The sequence below is a fragment of the Pteropus alecto genome, unplaced genomic scaffold (genome assembly GCF_000325575.1).
Source record: "Pteropus alecto unplaced genomic scaffold, ASM32557v1 scaffold196, whole genome shotgun sequence".
Classification (NCBI taxonomy): Eukaryota; Metazoa; Chordata; class Mammalia; order Chiroptera; family Pteropodidae; genus Pteropus; species Pteropus alecto.
Genome location: NW_006439717.1, coordinates 1,591,693 through 1,613,453, shown reverse-complemented (window position 1 = coordinate 1,613,453; position 21,761 = coordinate 1,591,693). Strand labels below are relative to the sequence as shown.

The 21,761-nt window shown below is 36.6% G+C and overlaps 2 protein-coding genes and 1 pseudogene across 6 annotated transcripts in view; 1 reads left to right on the top strand and 2 right to left on the bottom strand.

The window, feature by feature from the left end:
• Positions 1-3,666, bottom strand: part of KANSL2 (KAT8 regulatory NSL complex subunit 2) — a 16,688-nt gene extending 13,022 nt beyond the window's left edge. For 2 of the 3 annotated variants that reach the window (XM_006916833.3, XM_025050262.1), the window contains exons 1-4: positions 3,570-3,666; positions 2,759-3,017; positions 1,772-1,950; positions 1,162-1,276 (exon numbers count right to left, since the gene is read on the bottom strand). In XM_006916833.3, the coding sequence (XP_006916895.1) occupies positions 1,162-1,276; positions 1,772-1,950; positions 2,759-3,009 (545 nt within the window). In that variant the 5' untranslated portion in view covers positions 3,010-3,017; positions 3,570-3,666. The other variant, XM_006916834.3, reaches the window with a different exon arrangement.
• A 3,320-nt stretch (positions 3,667-6,986) lies between these two features.
• Positions 6,987-21,761, bottom strand: part of CCNT1 (cyclin T1) — a 32,185-nt gene continuing 17,410 nt past the window's right edge. For 2 of the 3 annotated variants that reach the window (XM_025050260.1, XM_025050261.1), the window contains exon 9: positions 6,987-12,955. In XM_025050260.1, coding sequence (XP_024906028.1) covers positions 11,549-12,955 — 1,407 coding nt within the window. In that variant the 3' untranslated portion in view covers positions 6,987-11,548. The remainder of the gene's footprint in view (positions 12,956-21,761) is intronic. The other variant, XR_003047794.1, reaches the window with a different exon arrangement.
• Positions 20,648-20,766, top strand: LOC112483872 (annotated as a pseudogene).

Below are 21,761 nucleotides of genomic sequence, written 5' to 3'. Positions count from 1 at the left end.
ACTGATCCACTCTAGATTACTAAAGACAAAATCAAGTTTCTGGACCTTCAAAGCTGAGTGTTTACCACACAACGAACAGTCACTCTGTGTGACCCTACAAAGCATATACCTCTTCAAAACAGCAAGTCCGTCATTTCTAGAAGCACAATAAAAAATAAAAAAGAATATGCTTGGTATAAAGTTACTACTATGAGAGAATCTTGTTAGAAAACAAACATTCCTTCCCAAACTACTTAAGAGACTTTTGAAACAAGTTCTTCCTGAATAGATGACTAGAGATTACTCAAATAGATAAAATTATTCTACTCAGAAAATGTAACCCTCAATGACTTCTTATAAACCTCAGAATCCAAGGTAATGAAGAAAACGCTATTCTAAGACTTTAAGTTCAAAACAGTCTAGTCTAGAAATTCATTACCCCTCCCACTATTTACAGTACTTCCATCTACACTGTCAGTGGAAAGTGTTAAGAGACATTAAGTCAGAAAGAGAAAAAAAAAAAAGCTAAGTAACCCAAACCATGAGACACAGAAATATGAGACTCTAGAGTGCCAATGTTTTTATGTTTCTTCAACTCCTGAGGTGATCACAGGTTAAGTACAGAACCTTAGTAAAATATAATTAGGCTGATTACTCACTTCCTGGTTTCTAAATCAGTTTCTCTTTCTTAGGCATGAAACCAAAGGAAATTCTTGAACACTTTTTTATTTTTCTTAAAAAAAAAAACAAAAAACAAAAAACCATAAAATGTAACTTTACAAGAAAAGTAGTTATTCAAATACTATGATTCCTGAAGTTTAAGCCAAGAATTCATTCACATCAATGTTCCCTACTCTGACTGATCTAAGCATTTCTCAACCCACCTCCCACTCCTACATCCAAGAAATTTCCTGTTTTCTCCCTTATTCTGTCTCGTGTGTAGAATTTGATGTCCAACAATTTTCCCAAATTATAAGATTTCTAAAAAAGAATCAAATCCTGCCTTGAAGCAAGACGATAATGAACCATGACACTTTTATTCACAGAAGCTGTTTTTGCTCACAAATAGCTAAGCTATCTTCGACCCTCCTAGGTTATTAATCTATTAACAGTATGCAATACTACATTCCACATACTAACTACATTAAATATTTAAAAGCCTTATGTGGAGTTACAACTTACTTTAGGGGATCTTCTTGATCACTGTCTATGCTATCAGCTTCACTGTCAGGGTCACCTCTCCATGTCTGATCCACTGTAATGGGTTCCTGCTCCCCATCACTCCAGCTGTCTTCATCTGAGGCAAGGAAGGGAGAGTAGCCATTAAGACTTCTCACCTCTTTAACTCCACCACACAAAACTGGATTACTCAACACATCAACCCAAATTTTAAAATTAAAATAACTCAGTACAAAGATACTGGCAAATAAAAACGGCTTAAAAAAATAAAACCCAAGTAAGATTACTTGCAACATAAATGAAGTTAAACATGCCCTCAAAAGAACAAAAGTCCTACTCAAAATTGTTACCGGAAATTACTTTACCTAGCAAAGATGAAAAATATATAAACAGCAATGAAGAAAGTAAACTCAGGAAAATAAACCTAAGCACACACTACTTAAATCGGAAAAGAATTGGTGAACAACATAACAATGCTGGAATCTCACCAAATCGCTAATGAATTAATAATAATATTGTATTATCAAGTGTTATATATGTGCAAGGCACTGAACCAAAATAAGTTCTGTTACCCTTCTTCCTCCTTTTTCTTTCTAGGAGACAAGATCCTTACCTAGAATTCGGCTGGCTTCACTGCGACTACTTTCAGGAGTTTGAGACCCCAGCTCTGTCTTAGCATATGAGCTCAGCTGACACAAGAGTGTTTCACCCATAGGCCCTGGACTAGTCTTCTTCATTTGAGCATGAAGTGCCAGGGCATTCCTACGGGCATGTTCAGCACAGAAGGACACCCTGAAGAGACAAAATATTAACATTTTATACTCAGGTTTTCTTGAAAGAGTTCAATGACTTTCATACTCACTGATCTTTAGATCATTTTTAGGAAATTAAAATGACCATTAGCTTCATTTATAAATTAAAAAGGCCAGTGAAGCAGAGTAATTTAACTGTCTCAAGGTCAACTCATTTGGTATTAGTAAAGGGAAATGCATGTAGCATAACCTAGTACTCTATCCATCAAACAAAACATTCCAACTATAAAAATGCTGACATCATCTCATAACAAATCAGAGATCCAACTTTTATCTCTACACTTTACTTCAATATCAATACGTTGTAGGTAATAAGATGTGGAATACAATTTTAAAACAAAAAAGTATATGCAGAATTATCTAGCTATTATGCTTCTACATGGATACCTTTGCTTATGAAATGAAAGCTATGAAATCGTTCCCAGAAAATGTGTATATACAGTTTACATATTATTTAAAAAGATTCAGAGCCATGGACCCCTGGGTTAAGAATAATCTAGAATATTCCTTTAAAGAGCCATGGACCCCCGGGTTAAGAATAATCTAGAATATTCCTTTATTTTATGGATAAGAAAAAGATCCAAAGAGATGAACTGAGTGGCCCAATTGAAAGTGGTCTCCTTCCAGTTTTCACCGTTTTTTTATTTTCTGAGGATATATTCTTAATTCCAATTTTACAAGCACGTGAGTTGAAAATTCGGTAGCTACCCACAAGCCACATCATACCCCATCCCGCTCTCACTTTAAAACTAAGAATACAAATGACAAAAATATCTACACATATATACCCATCTTTCTTCTCAGGCTTTGGAGCGGCATTGGGACATCTTTTCCCATTCTTCGTCGATATGTAACTACACTGCTTGAAGGGCGCATTCTTGTCTTCAAGGATATGCTTAATGCAAAACTCCTGTCCCTCCAGACGAGGTTGTGAGCATGGACGATGAGTGAATGAACAAGAGAGAGGCTCCTGAGACCTGGGCACTGGGGTGATCCTACCCCGATTGGTCGGCAAGACGTGGATCCGAATCCTGTTCATACCAAAACCTGCAGAATCACACAAAAGATCAAAACGCCCTTACCCTTCCCCGAAATTCCTTCTTTACAACATCCTGGCCAACTGCGGGTAGTTTCTAAACAACAGACAGAAGTCACGCTTCGTAACTCCCCTCGGCCTAGGTCTCCCCAGGCATGTTAGTGAATTTCCCTCACCTCCACTTCTCCCCCTATGCCCGCCCCCACCCCCACCTCCACCACACTGAAAGAATCTCGAAAGCTCGCACCGTCGCAGCTTGAGCGCAAAGTGCCAGTACCACCAAGAGGCAGCAACGCCGCCGCGCCCCGCCTCCGCCGCCCTGCACACCGCCTTTGTCCCGGCCCGCCTCAGAGCTCAAGGCTGAGCCGAGCCGTCCTCGGCTGCGCGTGCAAGCGCCATCTTGTCCCAAGGCTCCAGGAACCAGAGATTCTCGGTCCTCGGAGCCTACGGGAGGAAAGCGACCCCGATGCTGATCGAGGCAGAGTAGCAGCTCTGAGGGAGCAGAAAGGGCGAAGCAGCAGCGTAACTGCAAAGACGAAGAGCAAACACAGACGCCATCTTACCTCTGCGGCCCCGCCGCGCCACGCCGCATGCCCTCTGGCCGCGTCAGCTGCTTTTAGCTCGGCCCCGCTCCTTTCCGGGCTGCCAACCACTGATTGGCTACCGCGCCTAAGGCACTGTGCCACCATTGGCCGAGGCCAGCTACCCATATCGTGCATGGGAGGGCGGGGCTCTGAAAAACTGAGGCTAGGTGAGACCTCCTCCTCAGCAATTCCGCCACGCCGAGAGTGAGGCGTAGCGAGCGCAGGCTGCAGGTTTCGTTCGCGGGATGCGGTTGTATTTCCAAATTCAACGTGGCTGATTCTCAGGCAGTTTCTGGGCGCCCTGTCTGTGGTGGTATGCTGCTACTACCTAACCAGCCTACACAACCGGTAAAAAATCAGACATTTGATTATTATTGTTTATACAGGATAAGGCCTTAGTTTTCTTTTGTGTTCATTTACTGCAACATTTTCTGAGTATTAAATTCTGGGAAATTACATATGTAAAGATTTAATTTCCAGAGCAACCCTAAGATGTAGAGGCTGTTTTTTCCATTTTAAGATAACTGAGAAACAGAATGGACCTATATCTAGTGAATAGGTTTAAAGTGGACCTGAGAGTGTTTGTAAATAGAGGCTGAGAAAGACGAACTCTTAAAGGAAAATAATTTTTTAAAATTTGGAATGAGAGGGGACGCTAATCCTAGAGAAGTGTGCGTGTATGGGAGGTAGGGGGCTTGGTATTGAGAATAAATGCCAAACTCCTGATCTTTCTGTAGACATTCTCATCTCAGTATATGACAACTCCATCCTTCCAGTTGGGCAGGCCAAACATTGGGAGTCATCCTTGACTTCTTTTTCTTCCTACCTTATAGCAGATCCTATTGGCTCCAACTTCAAGATATGTAACTCCCCATTACCTTCTTACAACCTGGTCCAAGCCACTCTTATCTCTTACCTACCTTAATTATTGTGAATCTCCTTACTCTTGAGTCCTGCAATCCATTTTCAACACGGAAGCCCAAATAAACATTTTAAAACCTAAGCTAGATCATGTCACTTCTCTGCCCAAAATTTTTTCAGTGGTGCCCATTTCAATTTTATTTACTAGGCCGTACAGTATCTAGACTTTTATTGCCTCTCTAAGCACACATCCTACTACTCCCCTCCTCACTCATTTCCATATTAGCTACACTGGCTTCCTCAGCTATGTTCCTACTTTGCGACCTTTGCACTTGTTTCCTAGAATGATCCTGATAAGATCTTATCCCAACTATTCCGATGGCTTGCTTGCTCACCTCTTTCATGTCTTTGCTGAAATGTAATTTTGAGCCATCTTATTTCCATCAACCCTACTTACCTGCATGCACACGCACACTTACACACAGTCCCTATCCTTCCTTCTCTGCTTTACGTTCTCCCAAGTACTTATTATCTAACCTACTGTTTAACTTGTCTACCCCACAACTACAATGTAAGTTCTCAAGAGAAGGATGCTTGTTTACTGCCATACTCCCATCAGTAGTCAGTACATCATACTGGGTAGGTACTATTTTCTAGTGAAGGAATAAATGAAACAGAGGAGTACCTGAAACTACTTTTCAGAAAAGGTGTATCTCTAGTACAGCAGGTCCTCTATTAACTTCCTTTCATTCAACAGCTTTAACGTTGAGGGAAAAAAAATCTCTTTCTGGCTGGGGCCATAGTGTGGAGTCTGCACATTCTCCCCATGCCTGCGTGGTTTCCTCTGGGACTCGTTTCCTCCCGCATCCTAAAGATGTGCATGGTTAATTAGTTTGTCTAAATTGTCCCAAGCTGACCCAAGCTGAGTGAGTGCGATGGAAGGGTCTTGTCCAGGGTGGGTTAGAAAATCATTCTTTATTAATCTTTCTTAAATGTATATATAACTCACATGTATCTCAATGTTTAATATTACAAGTGTTTTGGGTCCCTATAAGTTTGATTTTTTTTTTACCAGAAATATGCCATAGGAACTTAACCCTTATTTCTATTAATTAGCCTACAGTAAAATTGGTTTCCTTATCTGTCATTTCGCTTCAAGTCAGTTTCCAAGAACCAATCAACAATGTTGTTAGGACTTACTGTATTCAATTTATTTTCACTGATTTTTTATCTCTTCGTTTTGTGTATGTGAAATGAAGTTGAGATTCCACAGTGCAAAAAAGTAGCACAAGTAGGACATGTGACAATCCATAATCCAAATCAATTCAGAAGTAGGCCTCAGAGCTAGAGGTTACAGTAAATATAAGCTTCTAAAGGAATCCACAGAAGTCATAGGAGGGCTTCAAACTTTCTACAGAAAGTTTAATGATAGAGATGACAGAATTTATGATTTAGGCATTGATCATAAGATGAAGCCCAACTTTGTATCAGCTAAACAAACCTTCTAATTGAGGATACAGTTGTGCACAACCTTTATATTGATTTGTAGTCCATCTACTCCCAAGGATAAGTTGATATTAACTCTTAAAGGCAAATCACTAAATTTATAATTTTGTAACATCTATTCTCACATTCTTCATTTACTGCTTTTCTGTTCTTCCATTCAAACCAGAAAAGAATTCCTAAAATGTCAGCGACTTCCACAAAATTTCAGGAAAGGCAGAACAAACAAAAATCTTAAGTTGTTTTATTTTTAAAAAATGGAATGAACAGAACTCAAGTGATTTTTTAGAAATGTTAGAGTTTTTAAACTATAGCTAATGCTAACTTTGTGTTATAATTTTGGAATACTTTTCATTTTTTAAAATTTTATTAAATTTTAAATTTATTAAATTTATTGGGCAACATTAATAAAATTATATAGGTTTCAAGTGTAGAATTTTATATACATCATCTTTATATTGCATTGTATGTTTACTACCCAAAGTCAAATAGCTTTCCATAACCATATATTTGATGAAGTATTTTAGCATAAAAATTCTTTCTTTTTAAATGTGTAATTTATAAGATTTACCTTGTATGTATGGTTTTATTATGTCCCAGGAAAAAGAGTATTCACTATCAATTTTTCCAGGCACCACCAAGAATGCTATTCATTTTTTTCCTTCCAAATGCACTCCTAGTCTATACCAATATTTCAATTTCTCAAAGAAACCAAGTATACAATTATGAATGTTTGACAGTGTTACTATCATCTATTAAGAGCTATGTATTTTTTGTGTACCAGTTACTCTTCCAGGTATCCACACGATTCTGAATGAGGGTCCCCCCCCATTACATCATACTTTACACTATCAATTTCACTGTGATGACCAAATCTTAGGTCTTTCTGATGGACTCAATTCCCACAGGATCTTGTGTAGTAAGAAAGTACATACTACGACCAAAACTAAAACAAAACTATAATCATATCAATAAAATGACAAGTAAAAACTAATTTGAAGACTCGGTACACATAAACAGCAATCAGATGAATGTTTTATAATTGACATTTATTGATGGGATGGATAAATACAGATTGAGAAACATACTTGACAGCAAGATATCAAACTGATAGCCAGACTATAAAATGTATACATCTTTTTAAAAATTTTTTTAAAAATTTAATTTTTTTTACAAAGAGCCCTTACTGTAATGGTCATTTACATCCTATCATTCACATAACAGCAGTAGAGATACTAGGGGCAGCATCCAGAACTGAGATGCCCCAAGGAGGACAGAGGCAACAGCAGAATAATATGCTGAGAAAGGACTCTTAAGAGCAATACAAAGAAAATGGACAAAAAATATCACCACAAAATTGTACCTGAGTGACATAGATTGGTAAAGTGTTTTTTTTGTTGTTGTTGTTCTTTGCTCTTTGGTCTGATAAGAAAACGGACAATTTTAGGGGAAAGGTCAGTTTCAAATCCAGAAACCTAGGTTAACACTAAGTTAGGCTGCTGCATTCTTCTCTTTGGGTGCTTAACCCAGCCATCACCTCCATCTTCTAATCAATTCCAGTGTTATCAGCCACGAATCAGTCAGGTCTTCAGCTTTAAAATGAAGACTTCCTGATAACCTGGAGACACACTTGCTCTGGCTTCAATTAGCATGCTGTCAAGCATCCCTCTCCACACTTAACATGGCAACAGAAAACCCAAGGGTCTTTCTGTTCTTTTCATTCAACCATGAATACACACTCATAAAGGGGAAGAGTAGACACTGCTTTTTAGTAAACATTTTCTTTCCCTCCCTTTTCCAATGCCAAGTTCATATGAAAAACCAGAAATATTAAAATGGGTCTCCGACTAAAAAATAATTATTATTCTAGACCATTGTATTAGATAGGATTACAGTACCATACTTGTTTCAAACCCACATCCGCAGAGAGATAAAAGACAAAACTTGATAATGTGATACCACATGAACATTTCTTAAACCATCAGGAGCGAATACTCATTAAAAGCTGGGTGTTAACAAGCAGCAACATGAGAAATTTGGGGGAGGTATCAAAGTCACTAAAAGCTTAGGGAGACTGTGGAGGGCTTATTTCTCACCATGTGAAAGGTTGCATAGACTGCTTAAATTCTCCCAAACCCAAGAGAATATTTGTATTCCAACTTCAAGCTGTTCTAGAATCTCTTTTCCTAGCATATTAAGTAACTAATAAAAAAAGAATAATCCTTTTTAAAAAGTAATCATTTCCCAAGTTCCCACAGTTCCTATGTTTCTGTGGGCAACACAGATGTTTAAAATTCAACCAGGCTGGGATAAGACCCCTCTGATTGCCTTTGACCAGAAGCAAGGTATGAGGCGTATGCATTTTCAATATGGGGAATTAGGTAGCAGAGGCTTAAGGAAATCCCGCACTATTGTTACCATGATTTTATTCCTATATCCTAATCCACTGCTGTTTCTAACTGGAGATTTAAAATTTTTTTATATCAACACTAGTGAAGCCAATAATACAGAACTATGAAAAAGGATGCAGTAAATCAAAACACTAAAATCATTTTTTTTTTTTTGGGAAAAAAAAGCAAGCTGAGGATCTCAGGTATGGAAACACACTGATTCCTAAGTGAGAAGACTAAACTAATTCCATGTATTTTCTAAACCCAAAAAGCATAACTGATACTGCAGAAGACCAATTTAGCTTTAGATTAATGCTTCACTAGAGTTCAGATAAGAGCAACACGGGTGTCTGATTAAAAACCCTAAAGACAATCCACAGGTATTTGTTTTTGTGAACATGAGATTCAAACAAAGTTTAGGAATTAGTTTTACCGAACTTGAGGCTCCAGGCCTGCTTACTACCATTTATCCTTGATAGTCTAGGTTAAAAGGAGGGGAAAAAGCCATGTTTACTAGATGAACTTTGGGTATATAAACCCCATTTCTCACTCTTTGAAAGTGAGAGTAGAGAAGACACAGTTTAGAAACCACACAACCCTTTGAAGCCTAAGTTTATGGGAATTTGGACAATATGCATGCTACTGACAGGCACATCTGCTAACCCAAAGACAATGCAGCAGCTTTCATGCAGAGACCATGAGTTCATGAAGTATGCACAGATCTAAAAGCAGACACTGCAGATACCTTAAAACAGTATCAAGAAGCCTTAATATAGAAAAGTCTTTAAACTGATCTATACTAGAATGATCTTCTAGTATACAGGCAGACTACACAGTATAAAGCAGGTCTTAGGCTCTAGGCTCTAGTAAGCACTTTTTTCTAAGTTCACTCCTGACAGAGTTCTAAGGAACTAACTACAGACTATCATGGAGAACTGCTAATTAGGCCAAGTGGATATGTATGTCTCTGTGGTGAGGGAGTGCATGTGATTAGAAAATGTGACTTCTGATGAGAAAAATTAAAAGCTGGAAGACATTTTCATAATCAAATCAGTGATCATCAATTCTACAAAGATACAGATGCAAACTAAAGGTCAAGAAGGAGAGCAGACTTCACCAAACAAAATCTAAACAGAAAGGCTATATTTAGTAAAGACACCACACAACTACCAATTATCTAGCACAACACAAACTATCAAGAAGAGGAAAATGTCATCTATAAAAGTGAAATGACATTCCAAGTCAAAAATAACACTAGTTTATAGGCTGGCAGAGAGCTCATTTTACACAGCAATGACAGGCACTCCAGACAGTTCAAATATGCAAAGATGCTAGACACTAATTCACTTTCAGTTAAGGTTTATTGTACAGATTCTTTCCTATATTAGGCCAGTGCATCATCAATTCCAACTGCTTCAGTGTTCTCTCCAATTTGTTGATGGCAAGCAGCAGCAAATGTATAACTCCTGTCTCCCTATGACTTCCAATGAAAAAAATTTCAATTTGTCCGTAAAAATATTTACTGTGAAGGAAGCTACATTAAAAACAAGACAAATTCAAACTGCATCATTTTTTCCATAGCAAAAAATGCCATGAAGACCAAACAATATCACATCAAATGATCCATGGCTAGGTGGCATTTTCAGTTAGACAACTTGGCTTAGAATTTTTCTAGCTCCTTAAAAGATTCCTTTCCTCAACTAAAATGTTAACTCCTAAAATATGGGATAATCAAGTACCCTAACAGGATACCTGATCCATTTTTTTTAAAAGGATCCTTAGAAATCTCCTGAAGAACCTTCTGCCTAGAGTCTAAAGCCACCAAAAATGGACACTCAACAATATCTGTAGGCTAGGTTTGCTAACCCTAATGGCACAAGTACTGTTAAATCCACAAGCTCCAATCTCTGAAGCTATATAGGCTGCAAAAATTAAGGATGCAGCTGTTTCTCTTCAGATATACAGATAAAAAGCAAGTCTCACATTTATAATATAACTTAAAATACAATGTCCTAAAAATCCCCAATCACAATTTCATTGTTTTCAGGATCCTCTAGCTCAATGGCTTCTCCCAGAACTATTCTGAGACATGGTCTGGACTTTCACAGGCAGAGACCTTGAGACTGCTCTCACTTGAACACTTTCCCAAAGCCCAACCTGAAAAGAAGACACACCTAATTCTGTAGGGCAGAAGCCAGCCTTGCTCTCTAACCCTTTTTCCTCAACCCCACCTTTGTTCTACATCAAAAGGGAAAAAGGGGTAAAAAAGGAAGTGTTTATAATAGAGTCCAGAGTCAGGCCATTGGCTGCACTTGCCCAAACTAGAATTTAGAAGGCTACCACTCAATTACAACATAAAGAAAGGGAGAAATACCATGTTGAATGCATGCCTCTTCCTTCATGTTCTAAAGGCCACACCGTGTTCTCTCTAGTAGACTGTTGGGAAGTGAAAATGGTGAGGGACAGGGAGGGAAAGATAAAACATGATTTTTAAACACACGCACTTAAAAACATACATACCCACACTTACATACACACTTAAAGGTCTCAATACTTCAAGTGGCCAGAGTCTATCTCAGAACTCATGGCCAAAAGCCTACCCTCCCATCCCTTCTACATATCCCCCACCCTCCAATCCCACCCCCCAGGACTCACTGCTATGTATCTCATACACACAGCAAAATCCCTATCCCCTCCCCAATTATATAAAAAAAACTAAACAGATAACTTACTTTCTTTAAATTATTTTTAAGTCTCTTAAAAATTTTTGACGTTTAAATACTTCCTCTCTTCTGATATATTAAACACCAAAAGGATCCACAACTGTTTGATAAAAACAAACCCTCCATATTTCAGTCCTGGCAAGAAGAGGGAAGATATCAACTCTAATCGACCTAATTAGGAGGTGGAGAGGCCAAGAATAGAGAAAGTATTCTTAATCTTTCACAGCTTCAATATTCTCATGTCTCTAATACCAATAAAAACTATAATAAAATAGTTACATTTTTGAGGCAGCAGATATAGTAACCAAGGCCCTCTACCATCTTCCCGCTTATGTCTCAATATTAATTTTTTCCCTAGTCCAAGAAGGGAGACATATTTCATTAGGGAAGTAATTTTCTTAGTCCAGAATCAGTAGTTAAAAAAAAAAAAAAAAAAAGCATGTGTTTTTAAAGAAGTTTTTTCTCCTCTTCTTTTTCTTTTTTACTTAGGAAGGGGTGGAAGCGGTGGAGGAGGTTCTGAAGGTAGAGGTGGTAGCCGGGGTTTGTCTGTGTTGCCAGATCTGGAGGACATTCCACCAGCTCGTGGATTCATATATTCACCATAAGAATGAACAAATTCAAATGCAGGGGGTGGAGTGGGCTGAACACCCTGGGCACTGAGAAGGGAATGAAGCATATTCACAGTATCTTGATAGTCTATTGTCTGGGCTGTGTTGTGACCATTGGCCCCAGTGGGGCCTTTTTCCAGTTTCATATGAGGAACTCGAGTTTTACAGCTGGGCTGTGAAAAATGAAGGCCACTTGTGTCTGAGCTATGTCCAGGCAACTGGGCCATTGTTGGATGAGGAGGGAAGGAGAAATTTATGGAAGAGGACTTGGTACTCTTGGCAATCTTGGCTGGATGATCAAACACTGCCCCTCCAGTATCTTCAGGGGGACCCCTCTTACGAGTAGAACTGGAAGAAGAGAACGAACTAGACGAGCTATAGGTTTTGTGCGCTAAAGTGCTTGTCTGGCTACTATGTTTCGGATCACCTGGCCGTTTGTTCCCAGTACCAGCTGGAAGCTGTGAGTGAGAATGCTTGTGTGAGTGGTGATTATGATGATGATGATGGTTAGATGGGTAAGTCTTATGCTTTTCTTTGTGCTCTCTGTTCTTTGTGATACTGTCATCTACAGAATTGTGCTTGTCAGCTGCAGCATGGACTTTAATACGCATTTTTATCTCCTCTGGTTTTGAAGAGGCAGCTTTATCTCCACTTGCCACTGGAATTCTCATTTTGAGAGCTGTTTTGTCAGGCTTTTCCAGAAAAGGCCGCTCAGGATTTTCTGAGCCCTCTATGGGCATTTTCAGAATGACGGAAGAATGGCCATCATGTTGAGATAAGAGATTCTGAGCAGCATATGCATACTGTGACTTCACATTGGCCTCCATGTTCTCCAGTTGCCTCTTCTGGGCAGCCAACTCTTCTGCATGCTTTGCACGGTATTCTTTCAGTGACACTTTAGCTGATGGCACACTCTTACTAGTCTGCTTCTGAGAAATAAATGCATTTGAACCATCCTGTTGCAAGGAATGATCAACTCCTATAAGTGCTACATTCTCACTAGTCCGATGACCCTGAGAAGATTCTAGTTTAAAAGGAGGTTGGGAGGACAGCCAGCGCTCGCCCTGCAACATCTCCACACTGCTTAAGTTGTTAGATGACTCTTCAGTGGATGGACGAGAAGGCACTGCACTTGTGGTAGAAGAAGTTGACATGCTCATTAAACCTGCAATAGTTGTATCTGAAGAGCTCTGGGAAATCATATTGAGGATCGTCTGCTCCGAAGTGTTAGTATCTGCCCCCCGGTCATCTGCTTTTGTTTTCTTGGCAGCCTGGTATGCCTAGAATGAAGCAAATGATATCTCTTCACTTCAGGTAATATCGAATAGAAAAAAACAATAAAATGAGTAGACTGTGCTTGCTGTGACTGCACACCGGATAGCCCAAAAGCATGCAGCTACTCTAACATAAGATTGATAATTATTACCATTAGGAGACAGAAGATTTTAAAAACCTTCAATGAAGAGTCACACAAACAGGATCTCAAGGAGATATCTGCACTCCCATGTTCACTGCAGCATTATTCACAATAGACAAGATATGAAAGCAACCCAAGTGTCCATCTATCAATGAATGGATAAAGAAAATGTGGTATATACATACAATGAAATATTATTTAGCCTTAAAAAAAGAGAAGGATTCTGGGAAGGTGGCAGAGTAGGAAGCAACAGGAATCTATTTCTCCACCTTAACAACAATTGCACTGGCAGAATCTATTTTAGAACTCGACTCTATTGAAGGCTTGCAACTTCCAGGGTAAGACTTGGACAGTAAATTAGGGTTAATTTCCATCAATTTCAGTTCTCAGCACAGTAGAAACTACCAGCGCTTACCCCTAGCCACATAGCAGGCAGTTGTGCACCCATTTCTGGAGAAGTTTGCACACACTTTGAGGAAGCCAGGGTGAGCAAAAAGGACTCTATCTCCAAATATTGGGGATCTGAGCTATGATTGCTGATTGTTGCTTTTGGTCACAGAGGTACATACCAAAAGGCAGGCAGCCACTGTTGCACCTTTTCTATTGTTGCAAGCCCCTCCCTCTTTGGCTGAAGCAACTTCTAGGGGATTTAAAAGGCCAACACTCTCCCTCCTCTCATTTTTTTGCTTTTTCCCCTTTGGGGAGGCCAGACCTTAAGACTTTCAAAAACAATTCTATATACAGGGAAAGTTAGAATGCATGTCCAGGGAAAGGTTCAGAAAAGACCTTAGGTTTACACCTCAGGCTGATCCTCAGCATAGAGATGCCCTACAAAATCCTCCCCTAAGCCCCCCCAAAATGAACAAAACAATAAGAAAAAATAGCAAACTATGGGGGAGGGAGAAAATCTGATTTCCAAAGTTACTACACTATTAGATTCAAACGTCCAGTGTTCAACAACAACAACAAAACAATCACAAGGCATATAATAATACTTATTAGTTCTAAAAGCCCATTAGTTCTAATGGCCCATTCAAAGGAAAAAAATTACATCAACAGAAACTGTCCTTAAAAAATACCTGATGGCAGATCTACTACACAAAGACTTTAACTCCCTTAAAGATTCTCAAAAAAGTAAAGATGTAGAGAAAATCAAGAAAACAGTGTGAACAAAATGGAAATATTAATAAAGAGGTAGAAACCCTAGAAAGAAACCAAAAATAAACCCTGAAGCTGAAAAGTACAATAATTGAAATGAAAAATACACTAGTTATTGAAAGGTAGATCTGAATCAGCAAACTTCAAGATGGAACAATGCAAATTATCGAGTCTAAGGAACAGAAAGAAAAAAGACTGAAGCAAGTGAACAGAGCCTAAGGACCTGTGATAGACCATTAAGTAGACCAACATATACATCATGGGATTTTCAGAAGTAGGAAAGAGAAAGGGGCACGAAGAATATCTGAAGGAATAGTGGTTGAAAACTTCCAAAATTTGATGAAAGGCATAAACATAAACATTCAAGAAGCTCAATAATCTCTAACTAAGAACTCAAACAAGATTCACACCGAGACACGTTATAATCAAATTTTCAAAAGTTAAAGACAGAATCTTGAAAGCAGCAAGCAAAAAGCAAATTATCACATACAAGATCATGAGATTTAGCATTACATACTTTAGAGGCTAGAAGAGAGGAGGCTGATACATTCCAAGTACTAAAAGAAAGAAAAACTGTCAACCAAAAATCCTATATTCAGCAAAAAATATCTTTCAAAAACCTGAGGTTGAAATTAAGACATTTCCAGATAAAGCTGAGAGAGTTCAAGACTACCAGAACGGCCATGCATGAAACGCTCAAAGGAGTCCTCCAAGGTGGAATGAAAGGATATTGGACAGTATTGAAGCCATATGGAGAAAAAATCTCAATAAAGGTAAAAATATAGGCAATTATAAAAGCTAATATTATTCTAACAATGGTTTATAACTATGATTCCTGTTTTCTACATGATTTAAGAGACTAACAAATTTTAAGAGGAAAACACAATTATTAGTGTAAAACCCAGTATTACCATGACTTTGGTTTATAACTCCAAATATTATTTTCTATATATTTTAAGAGCCTAATGGATATAAACAATTATTGGTTTATGTTTTGGGGCACACACTGTATAAAAATATAATTTTGTCACATCAACAACCAAAAGGGGTAGGAATGCAGCAATAAAAGAGTTTGTATGTTATTGAAGTTAAACTGGTATACATTCAAACTAGAGAGTTTTAACTTTAGGATGTTAAAATAATCTCCATAGTAACCACACAAACCTAACTGTAGAATACACAAAAAAGGAAATAAAAGAATTTTTAAATTTCACTATAAAAAATCAACTAAACACAAGACAGTCATGCAGAAAATGAAGACCAAAAAAGCTATAAGGCATAAAAAACAACAGATTAATGACAGAAGTCCCTCCTTATCTATAATTAAGGGTAACCGGATTAAATGCTTAAAGACAGAGATTAGGAAAATAGATAAAAACATATGATCCAACTATATGCTGTCTACAAGCACTGAGATCGAAATACCCAAACAGGTTGAAAGTGAAAGGAAGGGAACAGAGATACCATGCAAACAGTAACTAAAAGAGAGTAGGTGGCTATACTCTATCAGATGAAATAGACTTTAAATCAAAAAAGGTTTCAAAAGACAAAGGACATTCTATAATTGTTTAAAGGATCGATACAGCAAAAAGATCTAACAATTATTAACATTTACATACCTAATGACAGGCCATCAAAATATATGAAGCAAAAACTGACAAAATTGAAGGGAGAAATAGTTTTGCAGTAATAGTTGGAGACTTCAATAACCCACTCACGGTAATGGATAGAAAACCAGTCAGAAGATAGGGAATAGAGGACTTAACAAAGAAACCACCTAGATCTCACAGACATACAGAACACTCTAACCAAAACAGCAGCATACACATTCTTCTCAAGTGTATTTGGAAGAATTTCCAGCATAGACCATAAGTTAAGCCACAAACTAAGTCTCAATAGATTTTAAAACATAGATATTAAGCCGGACAGAAAAAGTTGAAAACCACATGATGTCACTTATATGTGGGATATAAACCTAAAAGCAATAAATGAACAAGACAAACAGAGACTCATGGACATGGACAACAGACTAGTGGTTAGACTAAGTGGGAGTTGAGAATTGTTACTACTATAGTTACAAATAGTGAAAGTATTATTCCTTCTAGGCATATACCAAAGGGTAGATGGGATAAAAGGGGTCAAATATGTAGTGACATAGAGAAATCTTTCTTTCTGAACACAGAAAGAACACACAATGTAATATATATATGCCTAACTGTTAAATTGTACACCTGAAATTTACAGGATTTCATTAACCAATATCACCAAAAAATAATAATAATAAATTTTAAAAATAAAATAAATAAAACATAGATATCATACAAAGTATCTTTTCTGACCACAATGAGATAAACTCAGAAATCGATAACAAGAAAAATTGACAAAATCATAGAAATCAAGCAACACACTTTTAAACCAACAGATTAAAGGAGAAATCAAAAGGGAAATTAGAAAATATCTAGAAACAAATGAAAATGAAAACACAACATATCAAAACTTATGGGATGCAGCAAAAGTAGTGCTAAGGGAGAAATTTATAGCTATAAATACATTTAAAAAAGAAATGATACCAAAACCCAAGACACTACAAAAAAAATTACAGATTAATATCCCTGATGAACAAAGATACAAATATTCTCAACAAAATATTAGCAAACCAAATTCAACAACACATTTAAAGGATTATATGCCACAATCAAGTGGGATTTATTCCAAGGATTGCAAGGATTATCAATATCTGCAAATCAATCAATTTAATACACCACATTACCAAAACAAATCACCTGATCATTTCAGTAGAAGCAGAAAAGGCATTTGACAAAATACAACATCCATTTTTATGTTTTCTCAACAAAGTGAGGACAGAGAGAACATATTTCAACATAGTAAAGGCCACAAATGACAAACCCACAGCTAACATCATACTCAACAGTAAAAAGCTACAAGCTTTTCCCCTAAGATCAGGAACAAGACAAGGATGCCCACTCTTACCACTTTAATTCAACACAGTATTAGAAGTCCTTGTCAGAACAACCAGAAAAAAAAAAAAAGGCATCCAAATTGGAAAAGCAAAACTGTCACTATTTACAGATGCCATGATATTGTATATAAAAAATCCTAAAGACTCTTAACAAAAAACTATTAGAATAAATAAATTCAGTAAAGTTACAGGATAACATACAGAAACCAGTGGTATATCATCTATATGCTAACAACAAATTATCAGAAAGAGATATTAAGAATACAATCCCATTTACAACTGTATCAGAAAAAACACCTAGGAATAAATTTAACCAAGGATGCAAAAGACCTGCTGTGCTCTGAAAACTATAAGACACTGATAAAAGAAACTGAAGACAACACAAATAAATGGAAGGATATAACTTTCATGCTCACTGACTGGAAGAATGTTTTTAAAATGTCCACACTACCCAAAGCAATCTACAGATTTAATGCAATCCCTACCAAAATACCAATGGCATTTTTCACAGAACTAAAATAAATAATCCTAAAATTTATGTGGAACCACAAAAGACCCCGAATTAACCAAAGCAATCTTGAGAAAGAACAACAAAGCTGTGAGTTACCACAATTCCTGATTTCAAAGTATACTACGAAGTTGTATAATCAAAGTTGTATGGTACCAGCACAAAAATAGACACACAGTTCAATGGAATGGCATAGAAGCCCAGAAATTAATCCACACTCATATGGTTAATTAATCTATGACAAATGAGGCAGGAATATACAACGGAGAAAAGATAGTCTCTTCGCTAAATGATGTTGGGAAAACTGGACAGATATATGCAAAATAAAAATGAAACTAGACCACTTTTCATAACACATACAAAAATAAACTCAAAATGGATTAAAGATTAAATGTAAGACCTAAAACCACAAAACTCCTAGAAGAAAACACAGGCACTAAACTCTTTGACATCAATCTTAGCAATATTTTTTGGAAACTGTCTCTTTAGGTCAGGGCAACAAAAGCAAAAATAAACAAATGGGACTACATCCAACTAAAACACTTTCTGCATACCAAGGAAACCATTAACAAAATGAAAAGACAGCCTACTGAATGGGACAAGATACTTACAAGTGATATATCTGACAAGGGGTTAATATACAAAATATGTAAAGAACTCATACAACTGAACATCAAAAAACACAACATTCTGATTAAAAAAGGTACAGAGCTGCTGAACAGACATTTCTCCAAAGAAGATATACAAATGGCCAAAAGACATAAAAATATGCTCAACATCACTAAGCAGCAGGAAAATGCAAATCAAAACCACAATGAGATACCATCTCATACCTGTTAGAATGGCTATTATCAAAAAGTCAACAAATAACAAGTGTTGGCGAGGATGTGGAAACAGGGAACTCTCCTGCATTGTTGGTGAAAGTGTAAACTGATGCAGTCACTATGAAAAACGATATGGAGGTTCCTCAAAAATTTTTAAATAGAACTACCATATACCATATAACCGAGCAATTCCACTTCTGGGCATTTAGCCAAAGAAAATGAAAACACTAATTAAAAAAGATACATACACTCCTGGGTTCACTGCAGCATTATGTACAATAGCCAAGATATGGAAGCAGCCTGCGTGTCCACCGATAGATGAATGAATTTAAAAAAGCAGTGTGTATATACACAATGGAATATTACTCATCCATAAAAAAAGAATGAAATCTTGCCTATAGCGACAACATGGATGGACCTGAAGGGTATAATGCTAAGTGAAATAATACAAAGACAAATACTGTATAATTTCACTTAAATGTAGAATCTAAAAAAACAAAACAAACAAAACAGAAACACTCACAGACACAGAGAACAAACCGATGGCTGCCAGAGGAGAGGCAGGTAGGGGATGGATGAAAAAGGTAAAAGGGAATAAGAAGTACAAACTTCCAGTTATGAAATAAGTAAGTCATGAGAATGTAATGTACAGCATAGGGAAAATAGTCAATAATAGAGTAACTTTGTACAGTGATGGATGGTTACTATACTTATCATGATGATCATATCATAAAGTATATAAATGTCAAATCACTATGTTGTACACCTGAAATTAATATATTGTATGTCAACTATATTTCTAAAAAATAATTTTAAAAAATATCTCAAAATAACTAACTTTAAAACTTAAGAAACTAGAAGAACAAACTAAACCCAAAGCTAGCCAAAGGAAGGAAATAATAAAGATTAGAGCAGAGATAGATGAAACAGAGAATGGAAAAATAGAGAAAAATTAATTAAACCAAAAGTTGGTTCTTTGAGATCAACAAAATTGACTTTAGGTAGATGGACTAAGAAAAAAAGGGAAGGCTCAAACTACGAAAATCAGAAATAAAAGTGGAGACATTGCTATTCATTCTACAGAAATAAAAAGGTCTGTAAGAAGAGTACTATGAATAACTGTATGAAAGCAAACTGGATAACCTATATGAAATGGACAAATTCCTAGAAATACAAAACATACCAAAACTAAATCATAAAGAAATAGAAAATCTGAATAGACCTATAACTAATCAGGAGAGTGAATAAGCAATCAAATCTCCAAAAAAAAAAAAAAAAAAACCCTTCACTGGTTAATCCTATCAAACATTTAAAGAATACCAATCCTTTTCAAACTTTCCCAAAAACATGAAGGGGAAACTTCACAATTCATTAAGGCCAGCAATACCCTGATACCAAAGCCAGGCAAGAAAACTAAAGACCAATATCTGTTATGACCAATGATGCAAAAATCCTCAAGAAAATACTAGCAAACTGAATTTAACAGCATATTAAAAAGATTATACACCATGAACAAGTGAAATTTATTCCTGGAATGAAGGATGGTTCAGTGTATAAAAACTCAACCCATGTAATATGCCACATAAACAGAATGAAGAAAAAAACACACAGTCATCTCGATTGATATAAAAAAAGTATCTGACAAAATTCAACACACTTGCATGATAAAAACAATCAGTAAATTAGAAATATAAGAAAACTACCTCAACATAATAAAAGCCATTATGAAGAACCCACAGGGAACATCATACTCAATGATGAAAGACTGAAAGCTTTCTCTAAGATCAGGAACAAGGTAAGTGTGCCCATTTTCACTACTTTAATTCAACATAGTACTGGAAGTTTTCGTCAGAGCAATTAGGCAAGAAAAAAAAGGCATCCAAATTTGAAAGAAGTAAAATTATCTGTTTACAGATGATATGACCTGATATGTAGAAAATTCAAAAAGATTCCACACAAAAAAAGAATAAATTAATTCAGCAAACTAGGATACAAAATCAATACAAAATTCAGTTACATTTCTATACACAATAAACAATCTGAAAAGGAAATTATGAATACAGTTCCATTTACAATAGCATCGAAGTCTACGGCCATGCCACCCTGAATGAGCCTGATCCCGTCTGATCTTGGAAGACAAGCAGGGTCAGGCCTGGTTAGTACTTGGATAGGAGACCACCTAGGAAAACCAGGTGCTGTAGGTATAAAAAATAAAAAAATAAAAATAAGGGATTGTAAGCTGACAAGGTCCTTGCAATCTGTGAGGTCAACCAAGGATTGCTTGGCATAAAATAATTGATTAATTAATTAAATTTAAAAAAATACAATAACATCAAAAAATATAAAATACTTAGGAATTAACTTAACCAAGGAGGTGAAACACTTGTACAATGAAAACTGCAAAACACTGCTGAAAGAAATTAAATAATATATGAGTGGAAAGTCATGCCATGTTATGGATTTGAAGACTTCATATTGTTAAAATGTGAATACTGTAGCCATCTACAGATTCAAGGCAATCCATATCAAAATCCCAATGATATTTTTTACAAAAATAGAAAAACCCATCCTAAAATTCATATAGATTTCCAAGGAACTCCAAATAACCAAAACATCTTGAAAATAAAAAACAAAACTGGAAGGCTCACACCTGATTTCAAAACTTACTACACATCTACAGTAATCAAAACAGTGTGATACTGGCATAAAGACAGACATACAGATGAACGACAGAGAGACTCCAGAAATAAATCCTTACCTAAATGGTCAAATGATTTTTGACAAGGGTGCCAAGACCATTAGGAGAGAATAATCTTCAATGAAAGGACAGTCTTCTCAACAAATGGTGCTAGGAACACTGGACATCCACATTCAATACAATGAAGCTGGACCCTTACCTAACGTCATATATAAAAATCCAAGTCTCCTTTGAACCCTAGGCAAATCACTCAACTCAAGAATAAAATTAAGCTTATCAATCTGGATTTTTGAGAAATGCAGGGAACATTTTAAAATAAACTTTCTGACACTGGAAAAAAAGGAAGATTGATTCTATTATTTATAAATAAGACTTTGAAAAATATTTGAAATATAACTTTAGACCTCAATCCATATTTTAAAAAATTCTAAAATCCATTTCAAAAGCAGGTAATGAAAGACAAAATTATGGTATCAGCTCTAACTCTGTAACTCTGTATCT